Source organism: Macrobrachium rosenbergii, chromosome 48, assembly GCF_040412425.1.
Source record: "Macrobrachium rosenbergii isolate ZJJX-2024 chromosome 48, ASM4041242v1, whole genome shotgun sequence".
NCBI classification, from domain to species: domain Eukaryota; kingdom Metazoa; phylum Arthropoda; class Malacostraca; order Decapoda; family Palaemonidae; genus Macrobrachium; species Macrobrachium rosenbergii.
The window spans coordinates 48,059,119-48,080,445 of NC_089788.1; the positions used below are offsets into that span (position 1 = coordinate 48,059,119).

The following is a 21,327-nucleotide window of genomic DNA, read 5'->3' on the forward strand; positions in this document are numbered from 1 at the left end:
ACAAGGTAAAAATGGATTGAGTCTTAACGACTGTCTGTGGACTGGACCACATATTACGACAGATTTGCTCAGATTCTTATTGCAGTTCAGAACTAACAACTACGCTTGTATTAGTGACATAGAAAAGGCATTTCTTATGGTGCAATTGAGAGAAGAAGACCGCAACTACACACGGTTTTTATGGTTGCAAGACCCAACGGATCCAAATAGCGAGTTAATCATATATAGGTTTAGGGTGGTGTTGTTTGGTGCTACGTGTTCTCCGTTTCTGTTGAATGCCACTATTAAATCACATCTGGCAGCTGTTAGAAAAGATACGAACTGTACTGAGATGGTGGATATGATGAAGAGGGGATTATACGTGGACAACCTTCAATTTACGTCCAACAGTGAAGATCAATTGATAAACTTATTTTTTGGTGCAAACAAAATATTTGCACAGGCGCACTTGTATTTAAAGGAATGGACTAGTAATAGTGGTCTTTTGAATACTGTCATGGATGCCTATCACATAAAATCAAAAGAGAAACAAACCTATAAAGTCTTAGGCTTAAATTGGAACATCTCTAGTGATGAACTAACAATAACACCTAATCATCTTAAGACCGGTCAAACAAAACGTGAAATTCTAAGTGCAATTGCCCAAATTTATGATCCTTTAGGAGTGCTTATCCCTATTACGATACGAGCTAGAATATTCTTGCAGGATTTGTGGAAACAGCAGTTGAAATGGGATGATCTACTTTCAGTTCCTTTATTAAAACAGTGGAATGAGTTGTCCAATGACTTAGAGAAAAGTCTCAGTATTTCCTTCTCCAGAAGCACTAATCTGGAGAAAGCAGATTATCTCCACATTTTCTGTGATGCTAGCATAACAGCTTATGGTTGTGTGGCCTATCGAGCAAGTGGGAAAACTTCGTCTCTGATTATGGCAAAGGGTAGAGTAGCACCCATTAAAGAGTTGACTGTACCTAAATTAGAATTAATGGCTTTGTTGTTAGGTGCAAGATTGTGTAAATTTATAGTTGAAACTTTTGAAGGAAATAAATTTGAGAAAATAATAATTTGGTCTGATAGTAAAGTTGCCCTGGGATGGTTAGTGACAAAGAATAATTTGCCAGTATTTGTGAAAAACAGAGTATTGGAAATTAACTCTATAACTCATGGGATCGTCTTTTCTTACGTCCCATCTTCAGAAAACCCTAGTGACTGGATTACTAGAGGAAAAAGACAGAAGAAGTAAGAAATAACTCCTTTTGGTGGGAGGGACCTCCCTGGTTAAAATCAGAAAACCACACCTATCCTATTGACAGGACATGGGTGAAAGAAGCACAAACACAGGAAGTTATTCAGGTCCATCTTGTAGGGAACAGTGAAAAAACCCATCTGCTGACCTGGGAAAGATTTAGTAGAGTGGATAAATTTTATAAAACTATAGCTTGGATAATGCGATTTATTCACAATTGCAAATCAACTGGCTGTAGGAAAATTGGAAGTTTAACCCTGGAAGAACTTCAACAAGCTAAAAATAAAATGATTATCCTCTTACAAAGGAATACTTTTCCGAAAGAATATAAAGCTTTGGAAAGGGGGATAAAGTTTCAAAATTGACCTTATTAGTACAATTGAATCTCTTCTTGGAAGAAGGTATTATAAGATGCAGAGGAAGATTGGAACATGTCCCACAGGCGGCGGAAATAAAATTCCCAATCTTGCTGCCAAAAAGTTGTTTTCTCACAAGATTGATAGTAAGGGAGCATCACTGTTTACAAGCTCACATGGGAGTAAATGCAACCGTGGCAAGTGTGAGACAGGCATACTGGGTCCCACAGCTTCGCCAATTATCCAAAAGTGTAATACATCATTGTATAATCTGTAAGAAAACACAAGGAGACCCTACCGTGTGAATATTGCTCCACCATTGCCAGAATTTCGGGTGCAGAGAAAACAACCCTTTAGCGTTACAGGGTAGATTATACAGGAGCGTTGTTAACCAAGGAGAAACATCAAAATCCTGAAAAAGCCTATATTGTGTTGTTTACTTGTCCAGTTACTAGAGGAATCCATATCGAATTAGTAAAAGATCTGTCCTGCGATTCGTTTCTTATGGTGTTCAAAGTTTTGTAGCCGTCGGGGATTTCCTTCTTTAATGCTAAGTGACAATGCTACTACCTTTGTATCGGCTTCAGATTATTTGAAAAACATGGCAGAAAGTTCCTTAGTGCAAGAACACCTGAATGCTATCGAATGTAAATGGAAGTTCATACCAGCCAGAGCAACTTGGTTTGGAGCTATATGGGAAAGATTGATTGGTCTTTTGAAAACATGTCTGAAGAAGGTAATAGGTCAGGCCTTTCTCAGCTTTAGTGAACTTTCCTGTGTTGTGACTGAACTTGAAGCAATTATTAATGACAGACCCTTAAGTTATACTCCGGGAGATCTAGACCAGTTGGATATTCTGACGCCCAATCATTTGATTTTAGGGCGTAGATTGAGATCTTTCCCTAGGGAAGTCATAGATTGGAAAGATGAAACTAAGGATCCTCTGTATGGAGAAAATAAGGATGTTGAAAGCGATTTTTGTACATCACGAAAAAATGTGATGACCTGTGGAAAAGGTGGGAGAGAGAATATTTAACTTCTCTCCGAGAAACTCATCGGGTGGGAATCAGACACGAATTTTGGCCCAAAATGGGAGATGTTGTGTTGATACGATGAAGGACCGAGAAGTCGTTGGAAGCTCGGTCAGATTGTCAAATTACACGTGGGACCGGATGATGTCTTACGCGTGGTTACTTTAAAAACCCCACAAGGTCAGGTAATGAGACCTGTTGTCAAGCTATATCCTTTGGAATTATGGCAAGAGACTGATGTTGTCATATCTGAGAAAACTGATAACAAGAGCACCCGACCAATCAGGAAAACGGCACAGGCGGCTACTGAGGCCAGAAGAACCCTTATTCAAGCGGGACAATTATAACTGTAAATATTGTTTCTGTTTGCTGGGAGTGTATCGTGACTCAAGATGGAATCACGATAGTGCATTTATAAAGACCAGTAAGCAGTCATTTATCTTTTATTTTGTAAGGGAAATATTATGAACATTATGCAATGCGAGATGCGTAGAAAATTATATAAGTTGTATTGAATTGTTTGTAATAATATAATATTTCTTTGTGTCAAGTGTTTTTTGAAGAGTAAAATACACTCAATGGTTGTTTGACTCTAAGCAACCTTTAACGAGTTGTTAAGGATTGTCATTAGCGAATGCGGGTCGCTCATGCTTGGACGTCAGTCAGCTCTGACTGATTTGAGTTAGAATCGAACAGTACCGGCTCAGTTGTGTAACAGTGAGGGTCATTGTTACCCTACGGTAACTCGTAAAGTAGGGGGGAAGGAATTAACACAGCTTCGAGAGGAGTTCTTACCATCATGTGCTACAGCTAAGTTTACGATTTTATAAGTGTTTTGTTGAGGTGATAATATTGAAGGGCATGCATGCACTATAGATATTATTACTGGCAGGCATTTGTAAAATGAATAGGATTATTCTTCGGATTGCCGGATAGGAAACTTTACAATAAATATTTTAAGGTTAGTAATAAATATAAATAATCTATTTCTGGTCAAACAATGATTTTATACGATCACAGGATATGGTAAATTAAATTGTATATATGAACACAACGCAAATTCTCGATTTATTGAATGAAAGGAACAGAAAAGAATCCTTGGAAATCTGTTAATGAACCTGGTAATATGCGAACCAAATCAGGGTAAATTTAGGTTTTCATATTGATTGAATATTCTATATGTTTACTATTTTGGATTCTTTTGAGTAAATATAACTAGTAATGGTAGTGCCACCGCGAAAATTTTAATTTTTAAGACTGCCATGTGGAAAGCTAGTAGCTATGTAATTCCTTGGTAAGTATATATAAAACTTTATCATAAAAATGTAATTTTTTAGTGGGGAAATCTTGATGATGAAAACACATATTCTTGCATTTGAAATTTTAAACATATTAAAATTTATGTATTTCAAGAAGAATTGATGTTTCTTATTTCTTGTATACAGAAATAATTTTGTTACAATTCACTCCCATTTTTTTGTCTGGTTCATCTGAGATGGTCTTTTCATTATCTCAAGTCAACACAATTTATTCTAATTTGTTCTACTGTATTATCAACTGCCTATAATTTGTGTTACCTCTGCTTTTCTATAGTGGATACCGTATACAGGAACAGCCTACTTTGCCTGCTTTTTCAGATAAGAAATAACTTGATGCTGCAATAGAAGCTATTAAAAATGGCAGAATGTGTTTAAGAGAAGCAATCAGAATGTTTAAAGCTGACAAACGGACACTGTTCAGATGCATGTTAAAATGACCTCTTCTGAAGAAACCTCATGGAGGACATATATCCCTTCCATAGCTAGCAATGTGCTTGAAAATAAAGGCTAAATGGGGCTTTGGTAAAGTACAGAAGTGAATGAACACGTGATGAAAAATATACAAACTAATGTTCTTGGTGCCTAATATCATAATATCAGATTAAAAACAATTGTATGCCCAGTATAGGTTTTGTGATTGGTTTTATGAAGCAGAAAAATCAGCCAGAAGCTCCCTACCATTCTGGAAAACTTCAAGGAATACTACAGCAGACCCCAATACCTTAAATAGGTATTACAGTAATGCTGACAAAGAAACGAGGCACTTGTAAATAACAGTGTGAGCGTGTAGGATGTTGTCAGTTATTGTTTCCAAAGGGGTGAAAGCATTAACAGCCCAAGCTACATTTATGGCAGCAATATCTATTAATACTGAATCATTACCTCCTCTTCATATTCTGGGGGAATATGGTACAAAGCTAGCTATTTTAGAATATGTTTTGATGGAAGCTGATATTTTCCAATTTTCAATATAAATAGTCAAGACCATTCTTACAGTTTGATAGTCAAAAGTATATATCACACATCTCTGGTTATAATGACTGCAAACGGTGACCATATTCACACATCTCTGGTTATAATGATGGCAAAAGATGACAATATTATTGCCATTACCAAATCTCATAAAGATTGCCTGAAGTGGGACAAAGCATTACAAAAGTGGAATACAGAAAACCATGCAATCAAGAACACCAAAACATCTTTTCCAAAACTAGTAGGTGAAGTTTGGTTGTCAGATTTCTCAGTCCTCGTTATCTAAGACAGGTCTATACTAAATATAACTTAGATCTTTGATAAGAAAAGAATTTGCATACGATATCATTTACTCAGAGTCTGTCCTTAATCTACAACAAAATTAAAACACTTGACAAGACACCACAAACTGCCCTCCTTGCTGCAACTCCCATGAGAAAGAAGTCAAAGCCTTCAAATATCAAAGTCCTTGCAGGCAAAAATGAGATTTTGTAGCAATGTAGCTATTGACACCCATTGTAAAGGAGCAGTAAACACTCACAGCCAAACCCAGTATCAGAAAAATGACAATCACTTAGCTAAAGTAAGATTTTGAAAGTAAAATTTTGAACAGGTTAGGGAAAACATCTAACATCATCAAATGACTCCAGAAATCTAAGAGACATCAGCAAGGCGATAAGAACTAAACAGTTTCAGGAAAATGCAACTTAATTTGGATAAAAAGGCAGACCATAATGAGCTATTAATTCACACTAAGGATTTGAATACAAACAGTTTTGATAATGATTGGGAAGGTGCAACAGAAAGATGATTCAAACCGTGAGAAAGAGGGTGCAACAGAAGAAAGTGACAAAGTGAGTTAAAGAAAATTACGATGTTGCAAAACTATATGATAAGAGTGCACAAAGGGCAAGTTAAGAAAAACAGGTTAAGTCACTAAATATTTTTACAAAGAACAACAAATCAGCAGCTATCAAGCATACTGGTCTATTTCATAATTTATACTATATGTTTTTGGGTATTTACCACAGCACTTATTTGGCAATTGTAGGATTACTTTATAAACTTTACCTAATCACCTGCAAAACTGCAATCTTTTAAGAAGAAAATACAATGTTTTCAGCAAAAAAAATTTACATACAGTACTTCAAATAATCTTAAATAAAATTTATTTATTACAAGACAAAAGTACAAGTATAGTAGTGCCCCTAGTAGCTTTTCTTTTTTGGTATTGCCCACTAAAAGAAACAGTAATTTTTAATCCCAAACAATGCTTGGAAATTTATGAATAATTTATGTAAACCAATGAATTTAACATTAATGAAGACCAGCCTTAAATAGCTAAACAAATTAAAATCACAGCATACACTAAACAAATGAATATAACATAAGACATTTGACTTTGAATATTGCAGTAAAACATGCTCCCATCAGCCTTGAGAAAATTTTTTCACTTGTACAGTAATGACTTTTCTCCTTTATATGCAGGGTAACACATTAATCTTCAAGATGAGAAATTATACAATTTTGCCAAAATGCTTTCCTGTTAACTATCTGTATATCATATAATTTGGAACACTTGACTGTCACTTGAGGTGGCACAGAAAATTGGCTCTACTTATGAAACTCTTTTCAATCTCATAATTTATGAGAATTTAAAAGTTGACTTTCATCTCCCTAAACCTAGTACAGTGTTGCATTCGAAAATGATATACTAAGAATACAAAGACACTGTCTGATAAAACAACAGACAGAACATGTCAACTTAATTAGGAACCAAGGATGGCAACTTATTGTGCTCTGGTTCTATCTTCGCTGTACCATTTTTAGGTGGGGGGAGTGGTACTGCATATGGACAACCCAAAAACTGATCAACAATTTGCCCGGCTTCCTGCTCAATCATGCTCATGGTTCTATCTTCGCTGTACCATTTGTTGGTGGGGGCGGTGGTGCTGCATATGGACAGCCCAAAAACTGATCAGCAATTCGCCCAGCTTCCCTCAAACCACTTAAGAATGCACCATGAACTGTAGCTGGATAATTTCTTATTGTATGTTCTCCACCAAAGAATAATCTGCCAATTAAAAGATTTAAACATTAAAAACTACCAAATACATGAAATTTTCATCTCCACTTCACATACTCTGCAACATTCACTTCAGCAGATGAAACTACAGTAATTGCCTTAATTATTATGCTGATACCAATTTTTTTTCTAAACAGTGAGGTTGCTGAAATAGTAAAGTAGATGGATGCATTTTGATAAATTCCCATTACAAACCACTGAATAACTTTTAACACTATATCATTAAGTTCTTCTCTGTCCCCAGCAACCTGAATACCTGTCCATAAAATATCAATGAATTACTGAAGCAATTATTGAGAAGAGTAATTCAACCATACAGCAACATACTAACAAAATCATTACTATACACAGAAAAACATAATATTGCACTCTCAAAGAGAAATGCAATCAATTTTGCCATTTCTGTGTGATCACTGTGAACATCAACAAAAATATTTAGTGTAAAAAACAATGAACAAATTTAATCTGGATGACAGGAAAAAAAACAGATGATGTATCAGTGTAGAGGAAGCCTAACTACAGTTTACAAATAGTCAACTCCTCCCAATCAAACTACAAAGCAATACATCCACTGAGTTTACCACCTATCCACATACAATACTATATATGGATCCTGTTATCTATATGATTTTTATCATATAATATTTCAATATGTTTTCTTTCCAGTCTTATTATGAGGACTCTGACGGAAGACAGAGCATCTTAATTTGGCTTCAAAGTTTGGAAAGGGTAATAAGGATTTATGGCTTTCGATGGAAATTATTTGCAGCTTTCATATTATTAAAATTAATAAATTACTTCATTTCACTGTCAACTGTAAACAAATTCCAAGCAATGCAGTTCCCATAAAAGGTGTCTCATTTACATTCTGTATCCATTTATCCCATAAAAATGACCAGACCTGTGGTCTAGTTGAACTATTTAATAATAATAATATCCCAAAAAATTACTTGATAATGATCTATAATGATGTTCTAAAAAATCTCACAGAAAATGGAAATTATTTGGGTGCAGTGGTTGTGTACCTAGAGTACAAGACTGACATCTCTAAGCTACCAAATGTTTGATTAACTGACAACAAGTTATGTTCCATAACTTGTTGGTGAGAGAGTTGCAACAGCTGGACAAGGACTAATGGTAAGGAGTTTCACAGTAAATTGCTAAGTCCAAAATATATGTGTGTACACAGTGAAGACTGACACTTTGGTCTGGTTCACTAGATTCTGAAAAGGCTTGATTCATGGTTGGAATGCATTAGGAACATCATATTCTAAATCAAGGAGTTTCTAAGAGATAGAGTATCCAGAGGGTAGAAAATAAAACAAGTCTCTAAGACTGTGGTGGTTAGTACACATGATGAGAAAAAGAGAAGTAGAAGACCTATGGGAAAGAGCAGAAAATTAAAGAAAAAAAAGACAGATGAAAACATAGACAAGATTACAATCTTCTGGTCAGAAAGTCACAAGACAGGAAAGTGGAACGAACAAACTAATGTCTATTTCTGCTAAGGAAAAATTAAAAAAATGATTATGATTTACTGGAATGAAGGTGATTTCATTGTAATGTAAACAGAAGTTTAGGTTCTGAAACACATTAACCTGTAATGTTCATAATGGGGCATGCCATATTAGGTTTGAGAACCTGACTCTGGCCTGGTTAAACACCTACTGATAATAAACGGGTCAGCAGTTTTATATTCACTGAATTTGACAGGGATGGCAAATTCAAAGCAGTATATGTGCCTTCCTATTGAACTTATCAGTTCCTGAAGTTCTTTATTCCTCACACTGTTGGACTGTAGAACAGTCTCCCTGATGATGTTGTGCAACTGGAACCTCAAAAGTTCAAGCAAAGTGTTGCTACCCTACAACAATTTTATGTTTTTATCTATTTATTTATTATGTTAATTTATTTTTTCTTTTCTAATAACCGATCTCTTCTTTCTGTATGTCCTATTACCTCCTTTTGTTTCCTTCAAATGAACACCATATTCTTTGGAAGCTTTAATTTCAAGTCAATGGCCCCTGTGGGCTTCTTCCATATGAATAGGGTTTGTCTTCCAACTAATAATAATAATAATAACAATAATATAATAATAATAATAATACCTGATCGTAAAAAGTGCTTTCTATTTTACTGTTATCAAAAATTTTACATCATTCACATACATATGCTGTACATAATACCTTGTGAACTTGCAACATACACATATTCAGCTTCACAAAGATGAGCAATAACAAATAAAAACCAATGCAAAAGCAAGGACTGTTAATGATTAAAATAATAAGTCCATAAAAAGTTTTAAAACCAAGACCTGCGCCTCATGTACCCAGGACACTGCTTACGTTACTGTACTCACATAATTAGACTGTATTTCTTCCTAGGAGGACACAAACATTCACCTTTTGCATGCAGTAGCAAGTGGTGGTTAATGTAAGAAATAGTACTGAATTTCTTACACATGCCACAAGTTTGGTAAGCCTGGTTGGTTGCATGATGATTTGTGCTTAACGTTCTAAACTTTTGCTTCTAAGCCTATTAGTTTAAAGCTAACTTACATATGCCTTATTGGTGAAATCTACCAAAACTGAGACAGCCATATGCAGCCTAGATTTGTAAAATGCATAGGAGGCTTAGCCCCCTCAACCTGGGGCCACCTTGACATGGTGAGGGGGCTCTTGAACCCCAGGAATATGTTCCCGGGTTTGAGTCCAAGAGTCCCATATATCATTATAAATTTCTTTAGATTAAGTTTTTTGGAATTTTCCCCTTTTGCTAAAATTTATTGGACCTGATCAATAGGAAAAGATATAGCTTGGAATGGGTTTATGTCTGAAGCTAAATAGTGGGAACTGTGGTAGGACCATCAACTGCCCAATAATGTTTGGACCTGAGAAGTATCAGAGTGATAGCTCAAAGGCAGAACTATTCTGCAGGGCTGGACCATGGATTCCAGGGGGGATCTGGTTCTGGGAATAGGACTCTCAGCATTCTATCCGGTTTGCCCATATTATGGTTAAGATGGGTACGATTGTATTCCTGTAATACTCTCAGTCCTGGTAAGCATGTTTGGCTTACACTTGAGCCACTCTAATCATGTTGTGCCATCCCCTGTGGGATGTCGGTTCTCACTTGTGCCACTGGTGGAAGAATAAACTCCAGGAAAGGCTAATGATATCTTTTTCAGGTTTTCAGGTTTTAATTTTTTTTTCTCCCTCCAATCTTTATGACTAGTGGCTATAAGGATTTGAGTACCCCTGGGCACTTTGATGATGATGTTTTGGCACAGATGACAACCTCTGATAAAGCCTTGACACGAATGACAACTCTTGGCACGAACCTGACCATGGATGTGGAATGCTCCAGCGGTGGTACTGCCTCTCAGGGTAGTCATCACACTCAGGGTAGTCATCACAAATTGAAAACTTGCCAGTGTGAGAACACAGTCGGTAATTTGAAAGTAATACATGTAGAGCACATTCGCTTGGAATGTGACTACGAAACTCTGTTTCGTTTGCTAGTTACAGTAAAGTAATAGAGTTAAGAATGAACTTTGATGAAAATGAAGGAAAATGGGTAACTTTTGAAAAACATGAAGCTGCATTTAAAGCCAGCTGCAATATTAATAATATAATAAAAATGTATATATCGAATGTCAAAGGAGCACTGTCTGACAAGACCCAAAAAACATGGATGTTTATAGACCATCTCAGTGGGTACAAGTGGCTCAGCCAAATTTGGAGAACAGTGCCACTCTTGAAGGAACTCCCAAACCTCCAATGTAGTTGTTAGTATCTGCTACGGAGGAAAATTACAATTACTACAAATTTAGCAGATACATTCAAAAAGAAGCTTGGGGTATTGATATGGTTAACATCTCAAGGTTTGGTAAAGGCAGTGTCCTTATTCACGCCAAATCAAAGACCCAATCACATATGTTGACACTGAAGTAGTTTGAGAAAGTTGACATGATAAAAGAAATTTCAGTTATGGAAGAGGAGTAGTATTTGATAGAGACCTTTGTGAATTGACGGAAAGTGAAATACTGTATTAGGATTTAGTCCAACCTTTGTATGGAAGGTAAGAAAAATTCCAACTAGAAACTAGAAACCCTTCCCAAAGAAATGGAACAAGAACAAACTAAAGGTCCAAAGAGAATAAAAACTCCATCCTCTCCTCCACCTGCTCAAAGTATGGAGATTTCCAAACCCAATAAAAAGTGTAACAACAACAGTGAGGCCAACAATGAGGATGCTTCTGCCTCAGTAACAGCCAAGGAATCAAGTTCCTTGGATAATAAGAAAATAGTACTGTAGTTGAAGTCCACTCTGCTCCATATCAAAAAGCTAATGAAAAACATAATGGAGCTAATCATAAGCCACATATCTCAAGACAATCTAAAGAAACTCCTATAAAGTCCCATAAGGAAAATAAATAAAAGAGATGGCATTAATTACACTGGAACTGCCCTTGGCAGATCATAGCACTAAAAATTTAATCCGTAAGGAACTAAGGACTCATTCAGAAATGTTAAAAGTATTACTGCACAAGCATAATCCAGGGGTTGTATACATCCAAGAAATTAAATTAGGGGATGCAGTATACAATCCGGGTCTAAACTATGAGATCTGTAAGATGAGCCCCACTGATGGGGACCATGCTCATGGAGGTGTTGCAACAATTATTGCTAAAACATTGCAACATTTATTGTTCCCCTGAACATGCAGCCTCAAGCAACTGCTATCCGGGCTACTTTTGGCCGTGAAATCATGATCTGCTCTCTTTACCTTCCCCCAAGATGTAGGTCCACTGAAAGTGACATTCAAGGTTTAATTAATCAACTTCCTCCTTCTTTACTACATGGTGATTTTAATTCTCACAATCCACTTTGGGGGTGATAATTTTTTAGACACAGAAGGTAGGATCATTGGTGGTGATGTTAATAATAATGATCTTACACTTTTTAATGATGATACTATGACATATAATATCTATACAGGCGATTCATCTGCTATTGACTTAAATGCTTGCTCTTCTCTCTCTCTCTCTTGATTTTAACTGGTCTGTAGATGAACTTCTACATGACAGTGATCACTTTCCCATTCATCTGAAATTTGTGAGAAATGTCCTCTCGAATTTTCCTGTTAAATGGAAGGAAAAGGAAGCAGACTGGGTCAAATTTCAAGAAGGTACTGACATATCCCAGGAATATGGGTCCTTCGAGTCCCATATAAAGGCTTACGAATACTTTGCCTCTGAAATATGGAATAGTGCTGAAAACTCAACACCTAAGACCAAGGGGAAACCATGCAGTCCTGCTGTTCCATGGTGGGATAAAACCTGTGGTAATTTGAGGAAAATTACCAGGAAATGTTACAGGCGTTATAAATCCAGTCAATCTGCAACAGCAAAATCTATTTACCAACGAGCTATGGCAAAACAGGGAGAAAATATTTTTAAAAGGTAAAAAGAGAATCCTGGCTTTTTATATAAATGGCATATATTCTAAGACCCCATCCAGGTTAATCTGGAAAAAGATAAGAAAACTAAGTGGCAAATATGTTCCATCGCCAAAGCCATGTCTGAAAATCAATGGAGACCTTGTCACCAAGTTTGATGAAGTTGCTGAAAAACTGGGTGAGCATTTCTCTGAAGTATCGAGTCCTAGGAACTATTCAACTCGGTCCCAGAATATTAGAAATTGAACCATTTCCCTTAATTTAAATTCTGGTAATGGTGAATCTTATAATGCAACATTAACTTTAAGGAATTAAGGGATGCTCTATCATCATCTGAACCAATATCCCCAGGAATGATAACACTCTTTATAGCATGCTTAAAAATATTCTAGATTCAGCTAAATCTTATCTTCTTAAAATCTTTAACAAAATATGAGAAACTGGTATTCTTCCACTTTCTTGGAAGATTGCAGTTGTTGTCCCCATTAAGAAACCACTGAAACATCCACATCTTCCTACAAGCTATCGGCCAATATCTCTTACAAGTTGTGTGTGCAAATTGTTGGAGAAAATGGTGAATTCTAGGATAATGTGGCATCTGGCTGTAGGAGAAATCGTTCCACTCTGGATCCACTACTAAGATTATCGTCCCAAATTCAGCAAGGTTTCTCAAAACGCAGCCAGACTATAGGAGTCTTCTTTGATCTCAAAAAAGCCTATGACACTACTTGTCATTTTGGTATTATTAAGTGGCTTCATGACATGGGAATACAGTACAAGGTAATATGTTAAATTTCATCAGCTCATTTCTAAGTGATAAGTATATTAAAGTTAGAACTGGAAATACCTTGTCTAATGCTTTTAAGCTGGAGGAAGGCATCCCACAAGGCAGTATAATGAGTGTCACCTTATTTGCTCTGGCTATAAATAGCATTGTTGAATGTGTCTCACCTCCAGTAAAGGAATCTTTGTTTGTACATGACCTTGCTATGTATGTCACTAGTTATGGTGCTATTGCAGCTTGTAATTTCTTGCAAAAGTCAGTTAATGCAATCAGCAATTGGGCTGATGACAATGGCTTTCGATTCACCCCTTCCAAAACTATGGCAGTTTGTTTTACTAGAAGTACTTGAAAGGAAACCATTCCAAATATTAGGATGAAAGACACTCTAATACCATATGAGGAGGAGGTGAAGTTTTTAGGGATGATTTTTGATAAGAAGCTAACATGGGCTAGTCATACTGACTCTGAAAATTAAGGTAAAGAAATCCCAAGTTTTAACTGGGGTGCTGATAAGAGGTCACTTTTACGGTTATATGACTCATTATGCAAGTCTAAGCTTGAGTATGGTTACCACATCTACTCTTCAGCAAGTGCAAGCAAACTTAAGGAGTGGGATGTAGCTCATTATGCTGGTCTAAGAATATGCTCTGGTGCATTTACGACATCACCAGTTGAAAGCTTATATACTGTCACTGAAGAACTCCCTCTAGATTTACGTCAAGAGGAGCTGCGGTATATGGTCAAATTAAGAGGTTCCCCTGAAAACCCTGCAACATCCATTCTTACCCAAATGATCCACATCAGCTTGCAAACGCTGGAGCATCCAAGCCTTTTCATGTAAGAATTAATGCTGCAGTTGACAATGTATCTATTAAAAACCAAAAAATTAAGGCTATACATTGCTCTAACTTGCCTCCTTGGTTGACCCCTGAACTATCGGTCTGTCAAAAAGCTGCTCTTAAAAAATCAGTTAATGTCCAGAACGTGAAGGCTCGTTTTCTTAGTCATGACCAAATACATTCGGGTTCTGTTAAAGTATTCACTGATAGATCAAAGACATCCAGTGGTGTTGGTTGTACTGTTGTTCATGTAATAGCTCATATGTGGGCAGACTATCTAATAATGCCTCTACAGTGAACCCCCCATATTCGCGGGGGATGCGTCCCACACCCCCCCGCGAATGGGTCAAATCCGCGAATGCTTAAAACCCCTCTAAAAACACTTAGAACTGCCCATTTTGATAGCTTAAACACAGAAAAACCCTGTAAAAATGCTTATACCTGAATATTTTAATAGTTTATCACAAAAAAAACATTTATTCATGAAAATTATATGAAAATACACTAATTAGTGAATATTTCTCAGTGAAAAATACCGCGAATCGGCGAATTTTCCGCGAATGATGGCTAGATATGTTCCACAGAGAAACCCACGAATGCGTGAGTCCGCGAATGTTGACAACGCGAATACGGGGGGTTCACTGTATTTCTACAGCTGAATTAACTGCATTAGCCATATCTCTTGAGAGTTTTTCTATTCTACAAGGTAATACTTTTACCATATACCGTATATGAAAAGCCTATAGGTCACAAGTATGTTATGAATTACAATACACAGTGAATGTTTAATTAACAAGTGGGGAGGAAAACTATCCTAAAATCTTGGAGAGAAAGTGGATATAGTATAAGAAGACTAAATATAATTTGTATGATGCTCGAATACCACTAACACACATATAAAAATGAAGAATTAGTCCTAATGAAAAAAAAAAAAAATACTTTGCTGTCAGTGAATTTGAACAAAAAACTATAAAATAAATAACTGTTACAAAAGACATACATAACTTCATAAGAAATATTCCAAATAATGTCACTCGATATAAACACTTAACTTTAAGAGCAAATAGCTGCATAATATGTTAATTGCAGTGGAGTCATTACACTATGTTCTATGGCCAAATGGTCAACTTCACAAACTACATAAAAAATGTATTTCAATGTAATTACTTGAAATTTACCAAAATAAAATCAGTAATGCATACCTAGGAGGTAGAGGGGGTGTATCTGTTGCATTCTGGGGCTGACCTTGTGCAGCATTCTGGGATGGTTGAGGCGGTGAAATAGGAGCAGCAAGAATGTCATAGTCATTACCTGATGCCCCAGTGGATACAAAGGAATATGACCCTCTAGACCAAGGATCGGCTCTCCATCTTGTCACTACAGTTTCCTTTGGCTGTTGAAATTTGCTTCACTTAATTTATGGCCAGTCAGAACATAACACTGTATACTCTTATAAAAATGACAGATGTAATCTTTTTCTAAATAAATATAATGGATTACATTTTGTGCAAAAACTATTTTTTCCATTATGAAACAGAAGAAAAAACAGATTTACGTTAATTCAACAAACAAGCACCAGAATTTAATGGTGATCCAGGTGGGCTTCATTATATGTTACATCTTGCCCACAGAATTAAAAATGCCTTTATCATAAAAAAAATCACTGAAAGTTTATCAAAAGTTGACACGGCACCTAGGAATTAAAAAATGGTTGCAGAGTACAGTACTCTTTGTTTTATGAAGCCTCCCTACCAACTGCAAAAAAAATAAGTTTTTGAGAAAGTGTATAATGAGATCTTTGGATCTATAACAACTAAGAACTTTCCTTTCCCACCTAGATAAAAACCTTGAATACCAAAATAGGAATAAGAATTTTCATTGAAATTACACCCACCTTATTGATATTACTGTTCAAAGCTATGCTGTCACTGAATCAAAAGCAAGGTTATGGGTACCTAATAATGCTAAAATCTCAAAAAAGTATTTTTAATGCAGTATATATCTCATTATCACTATCATTCCTAATGTATTATCCATCTCTAAGAGTGTATATGAGTAAAACCATTCATAGTGCCCACATAAGCAGAGATCCAACATATTTTAACATTTACACAAGCTTAAATAATTAGTGCAATGAAAACAATTTGCTGTTTAAGATTATTGTTTTGTCCCAAATCCATTACTTAAAATAAAACCCATTTTCTGTTACACTTGATCACAGACCCATCAGTATTCTGTAACAAAAAACAATTAATTGCAGCCAATAGCTCATAGCATAAGGATCCCCAGGTCCCCAGTGGCTTCTTGTCAACTAACTGGTTCTCAGCTTGTACAGTTCCCCAAGCTTTACAGACTATTCCCACACTGTCTTCATTTGTTATTTTTTTTATCACAGATGCAGCCTACCAGGTAATTAGCATCACAATGATTAGTCTGATTTTGATTAATATGAGATACATCACTTGTCTTCACAGGTGCAACTTACCCGGTAATTAGCATTATAATGTTCTGGTTTTGACTAATACGATACATCACTTGTCTGTTTCTTTCTTTGGTCACCTCTGACAATTTTTAGACTTCTAGACAACTGAACATCTGTTCCAGCCAGGGACACAGCATGATTTCCATATCCAAACAATAAACCTGACATGGACCTCTGCTCTGTCTACACTTCTGGTGAAAAATCCTGAAATAGCCACACTCTTGACAATGGACCTGGTTCTGGCCAAGCACCTGGCATGACTTCCTTGCACAGCAACACACCTGGGCACAACCAGAATCTTTGTTAACAGGACCAAGGCTGCTGTGATAGGAAGAACAGGGCAGGTACTGAATAAGAAAAGGAACCCGCAAAAGTGATTCTCTTGGATCAGAGCTACACAAGGACCAGGAGTGCACCACATTTTCCACTAGTTGTTTACTGTATCAGGGGCATAGGCTGTTGCGAAGACAACACTGACAAGTTGTAGACTGGGTTTGCCTTCTGCAAGTGATGTAACCTCATCCAGTATTACTGAAGCCCATTACCAACTGTTAGGACCAAGAAGAGCAAGAAATTGGACACCTCACCCAATTAAACCAGGTTTGGAAAGGAAGTGTAGGGGATCCACTTGGTGGAGGCTGTGGACAAACAAAAAGTTTGAGTAGGTACCCTTGGCTCAGTAGGATGAGGCCTTGTCCAAAGCAACTTTTGGTTGGATTTTCAAGACTTTGGCTACACGTTGCATGAAAAAACAAAAAGTTGTATCACCAGTGAATGAAAACAGAAACTACAACAAGCGCACATAATGTTTGCCCTCCTGATGGCCAATACTACCACTTAACATCCTGTTGGATATAATAGATCAAAAGGCAGGAAACTGGTCCAGTAAAGGGTATGATAAACCCATGGTTTATTACAACCATTCTCTCTTCTATATTCTCAGCTGTGAAAATTTTAAAGGAAAATGAGGGTTCAACAGAAGCTCAACATCCTGTTTCAGGTATATAGGCCTTGGCCAGGAATGTTACTTCACTGCCTTGTCTGTTAGTCTCCTTCATTCACTCTACAATAGACAGAGATTCTTTAGTGTTTTTAGTTGTGGCCAATTAGCAAGAATGGTTCTTTGGAGAATCAGCAAATGTTATCTGATACAGCTATGTTGTCAGAGGACATTTCTATGGCTAAGTGCCCGGTGGTTTTCTTTAGTAAAGCTTCAATCATCTTCATCAGGATGATTTTGTACTTCTTGGCCAATGTAACAATGAAACTGGACACAATGCTAAGAGGGTTTTTGGGTCTGATGTCATCACTGTATCTTAAAAGATCTCCATGAGTCCCAAGCTTTGATTATACTTGGTGTACCTTTTGCTTCACATCTTACTTTTGAGAAACACCAAATGAAAGTACTCGCATATGCTGCATAGAAGTTAGGTACAGTGCTCCCCCACTTTCTCGCAAGGATAGGTTCCAGAACCCACCGCGGAAATGCGAAATCCCCTCTAAAAATGCTTATAACTGCCACATACCCTGTACCCCTTAAACTAAAATGCTTATAACTGTCTATTTTAAATGTTCACTGCCTAATTTAGTGGTTCAAAAAAAAATATATCTTAAATTATCACACTAAAACAATTTAATATCAATTCAAACAAAAATACACCCCAAACCATCATCCCAAAACACCTTGAGTATCTTAGTTCGGTACCCTTTTACAACTGTTACTATTATGTACAGTATATACAGGCAGTCCTCAGTTATTGGTGGGGGTTCCATTACTGATGGCATGACAATAACCAAAAATCGGCGATAATAGCGCTGATTCCCGGTTATCATCGCTGATAAGTGGGGATTGGCGCACATTGGCGCCGAAAATCCAGTTATCATCGTCGCTAGATGATAACCGGGGACTGCCTGTATGCCTCCTAAAATGCTTATAACAATGATTTACTAATTTTAAAATATTAATATTAACCCTTAAACGCCTATTGGACGTATCATACGTCGACTAAAATTGTTTGTTGGGTGCCGAGTGGACGTACCGTACGTCGACTACAAAAAATTTCAACCTTCGGTCAACTTTGACTTGACCGAAATGGTCGAAAAACGCAATTGTAAGCTAAAACTCTTACATTCTAGTAATATTCAATTGTTTAACTTCATTTTGCAATAAATTGGAAGTCTCTAGCACAATATTTCGATTTATGGTGAATTTTTTAAAAAAACATTTTCCTTACGTCTGCGCGGTAACTCGGCCGAACATCTCAAATTCTTTCGTCTCGTTGTCGTAATATTTGCACCGCTTTAAATTAGTCGTTACATAAACTTTTATATATGGAAATGTGCGCAATTTCATGTACAATACAACAAAAAATAACTCATGGTTGTAGCTTTTATCAGTTTTGAAATATTTTCATATAAATCACGATAAATAGAAAAAATTCGACTTTCGGTCAACTTTAACTCAACCGAAATGGTCGAAAACTGCAATTGTAAGCTAAAACACTTACAGTCTAGTAATATTCAATCAATTAGCTTCATTTTTCAACAAACGTGAAGTCTCTAGCACAATATTTCGATTTATGGTGAATTTTTGAAAAAAACATTTTTTTACGTCCGCGTGTTACGAATTCATGCATCATTTTGTGATAATATTTTCTCTGTGTTGCTTTGATCGTTTTAAAATTTGTTATATACCAAAATCATCGCAATTTAGTGTACAATACAACTAAAAAAAATTAACTCATTAGCTTTAACCGTTTTGCTTACAGCGCGATTTGTATACAATTATATACGAGTTTTTTTTCGCTGTCATATATTCCAATATTTATATATGATAATGATATTTTTTCATTTCTGATGGTTGCATACTAAACTTCAGGCAATGACAAAAAAATAAGCCAAAAATGAACTCTTAATCTTAAAAACTAAGCGTGCTGTGATTTTTTGAAAAAAAACTTTTTTTTCCGCTTCGGCGCTAACTCACCGAACGCCGCCGGCATACGGGAGACGTTTTTGTAAATAGGGCTTCAGCATTAAAGGGTTAATGTAAACACAGCAAAATAACTATAAAATGTTTAATACAGATCAAATAAATCTTTAATACAAATTAAATAAACCTGTCATACGGAATGTTTGACAACTTATCAAGTTACTCCTGTACACAAGCATAGCCGTTTTCTCTCATAGTATTGAAGTTGTCCCGTTTTCTTTATACAGTATATATTAAAATTATCACTAATTCGCTTTGATCACAGAGCAACACTGTTTATTCACTAATTACTGTATTGTTTCATGTTGTGTTCGTGACTAAATACAGATTTTTAGGATAAAAATAATTTACAGTGTACTTACACTGTAGTAATGTTATCTACAAAACGCGCAAACTAGTAAAAGTTCCCCAGCAGAAAAGTGAATGATGTGTTCCACAAAAATCTGCAATAAAATGAAGCATGAAAAAGTGAGGCACGAAAAAGCAGGTAGCACTAAATTATATGTAAGGCCTCCTATATTTATAACAATGATAAAAACAGCTTGTTTTAGGTCATTTGTCCTTCCTTAACTAAAACACTGTTCTCCACTGTGGATGTCTGCTTCTGCCAGAGATTCATCTCTTTTAGATAGAGTGGTCCATGGTGGTATGTTTCTGTTTTATATCACTAGCAGTTCTGAATTGGACTATAAATAGCCGGTCCTTTGTCAGTTTTTCAATGGATGGTCTCATTTGTTAATTTTTCTCAAGTTATATTCTAAAAGAGAGCTTCTGCTATCACAACTGACCCTGGCCCTCTTTTCCTGCCAAAAGTAACCACAGTTGCATAACAGCAGCACCATTATACAGTATGTGCCACACTGCTGAACAGCTCAGTTCCAGGGGTCTTTAATACCTCACGACGCTGGACCTCGGAACAGTCTCCCTGAGGATATTGTGCAATAAGAACCTCAAAGAGTTCAAGCAAAGACTACCCTGAGACAATCACCTTGTATTTCAGTAATTTATTTATATTTTTAACTACAGGCAGTCCCCGGTAATCGGAGGGGGTTCTGTTCTGACAGCGTGACGATAAGTGAAAATCGCCGATAACTGAAATAAATCGGCGATTTTCAGAGCTCATCGGCAACGATAACCGGAGACCGGCACCTCTGTTAGGTATGTATCGGTGCCAAAAATTGCCGATTTTCATCCCTAAACAAGCACTGAAAACCAGATCGCTGATAACCGAGCCCGCCAATAACCAGGGACTGCCTGTATTTATTTATTCATTTATCTTTTTTTTTTCCTTCTCTAATAACTGCTCTCTTCTTTCTGCATTTCCTGTTATCTTCTGTAACTCCTTTCAAATGAGCATCATAGTCTTTGGGTAACTCCTTTCAAATGAGCATCATAGTCTTTGGAAACTTGAATTTTAAGTCAATGGCCCCTCAAGGTAAATGAATGAACTTTGGACAGCTGCTGTATGTTCACCTGCTGGAACAAAGAACCTCCTTCAAGAGATTGAGAATCTACAATACAAACTAAACAGCATCCAGATGGCCATAATGTTCAATGAATAATAATAATAATAATAATAATAATAAGGAAGTTTTGTTGAATACAATGGCTGCATTTTGCAAAATTATTTTATACTGTTTTCTCAATTCTAACTTGCTTTTCATGCACATTAATATTAGTCAATAAATGGCCAACGTTCATATATCGATGGTTTTATAAATATTACTGCTGTTCGCCCTCAATGAATTTCTTTGTAGTTCTATC

General features: G+C 36.3%; 2 protein-coding genes across 3 annotated transcripts in view; one reads left to right on the top strand and one right to left on the bottom strand.

The window, feature by feature from the left end:
* Window positions 1-331: 331 nt before the first annotated feature.
* Window positions 332-1,243, top strand: LOC136831090 (uncharacterized). Its single transcript, XM_067091040.1, has one exon. It carries the CDS (start codon window positions 332-334, stop codon window positions 1,241-1,243), a length of 912 nt encoding a protein of 303 aa, XP_066947141.1.
* A 4,013-nt stretch (window positions 1,244-5,256) lies between these two features.
* Su(var)3-3 (lysine-specific histone demethylase Su(var)3-3) overlaps window positions 5,257-21,327 on the bottom strand; it is a 220,051-nt gene continuing 203,980 nt past the window's right edge. For both annotated transcript variants that reach the window (XM_067091698.1, XM_067091697.1), the window contains 2 exons: window positions 15,295-15,485; window positions 5,257-6,998 (listed from right to left, as the gene is read on the bottom strand). In XM_067091698.1, the coding sequence (XP_066947799.1) occupies window positions 6,830-6,998; window positions 15,295-15,485 (360 nt within the window). In that variant the 3' untranslated portion in view covers window positions 5,257-6,829. The remainder of the gene's footprint in view (window positions 6,999-15,294; window positions 15,486-21,327) is intronic.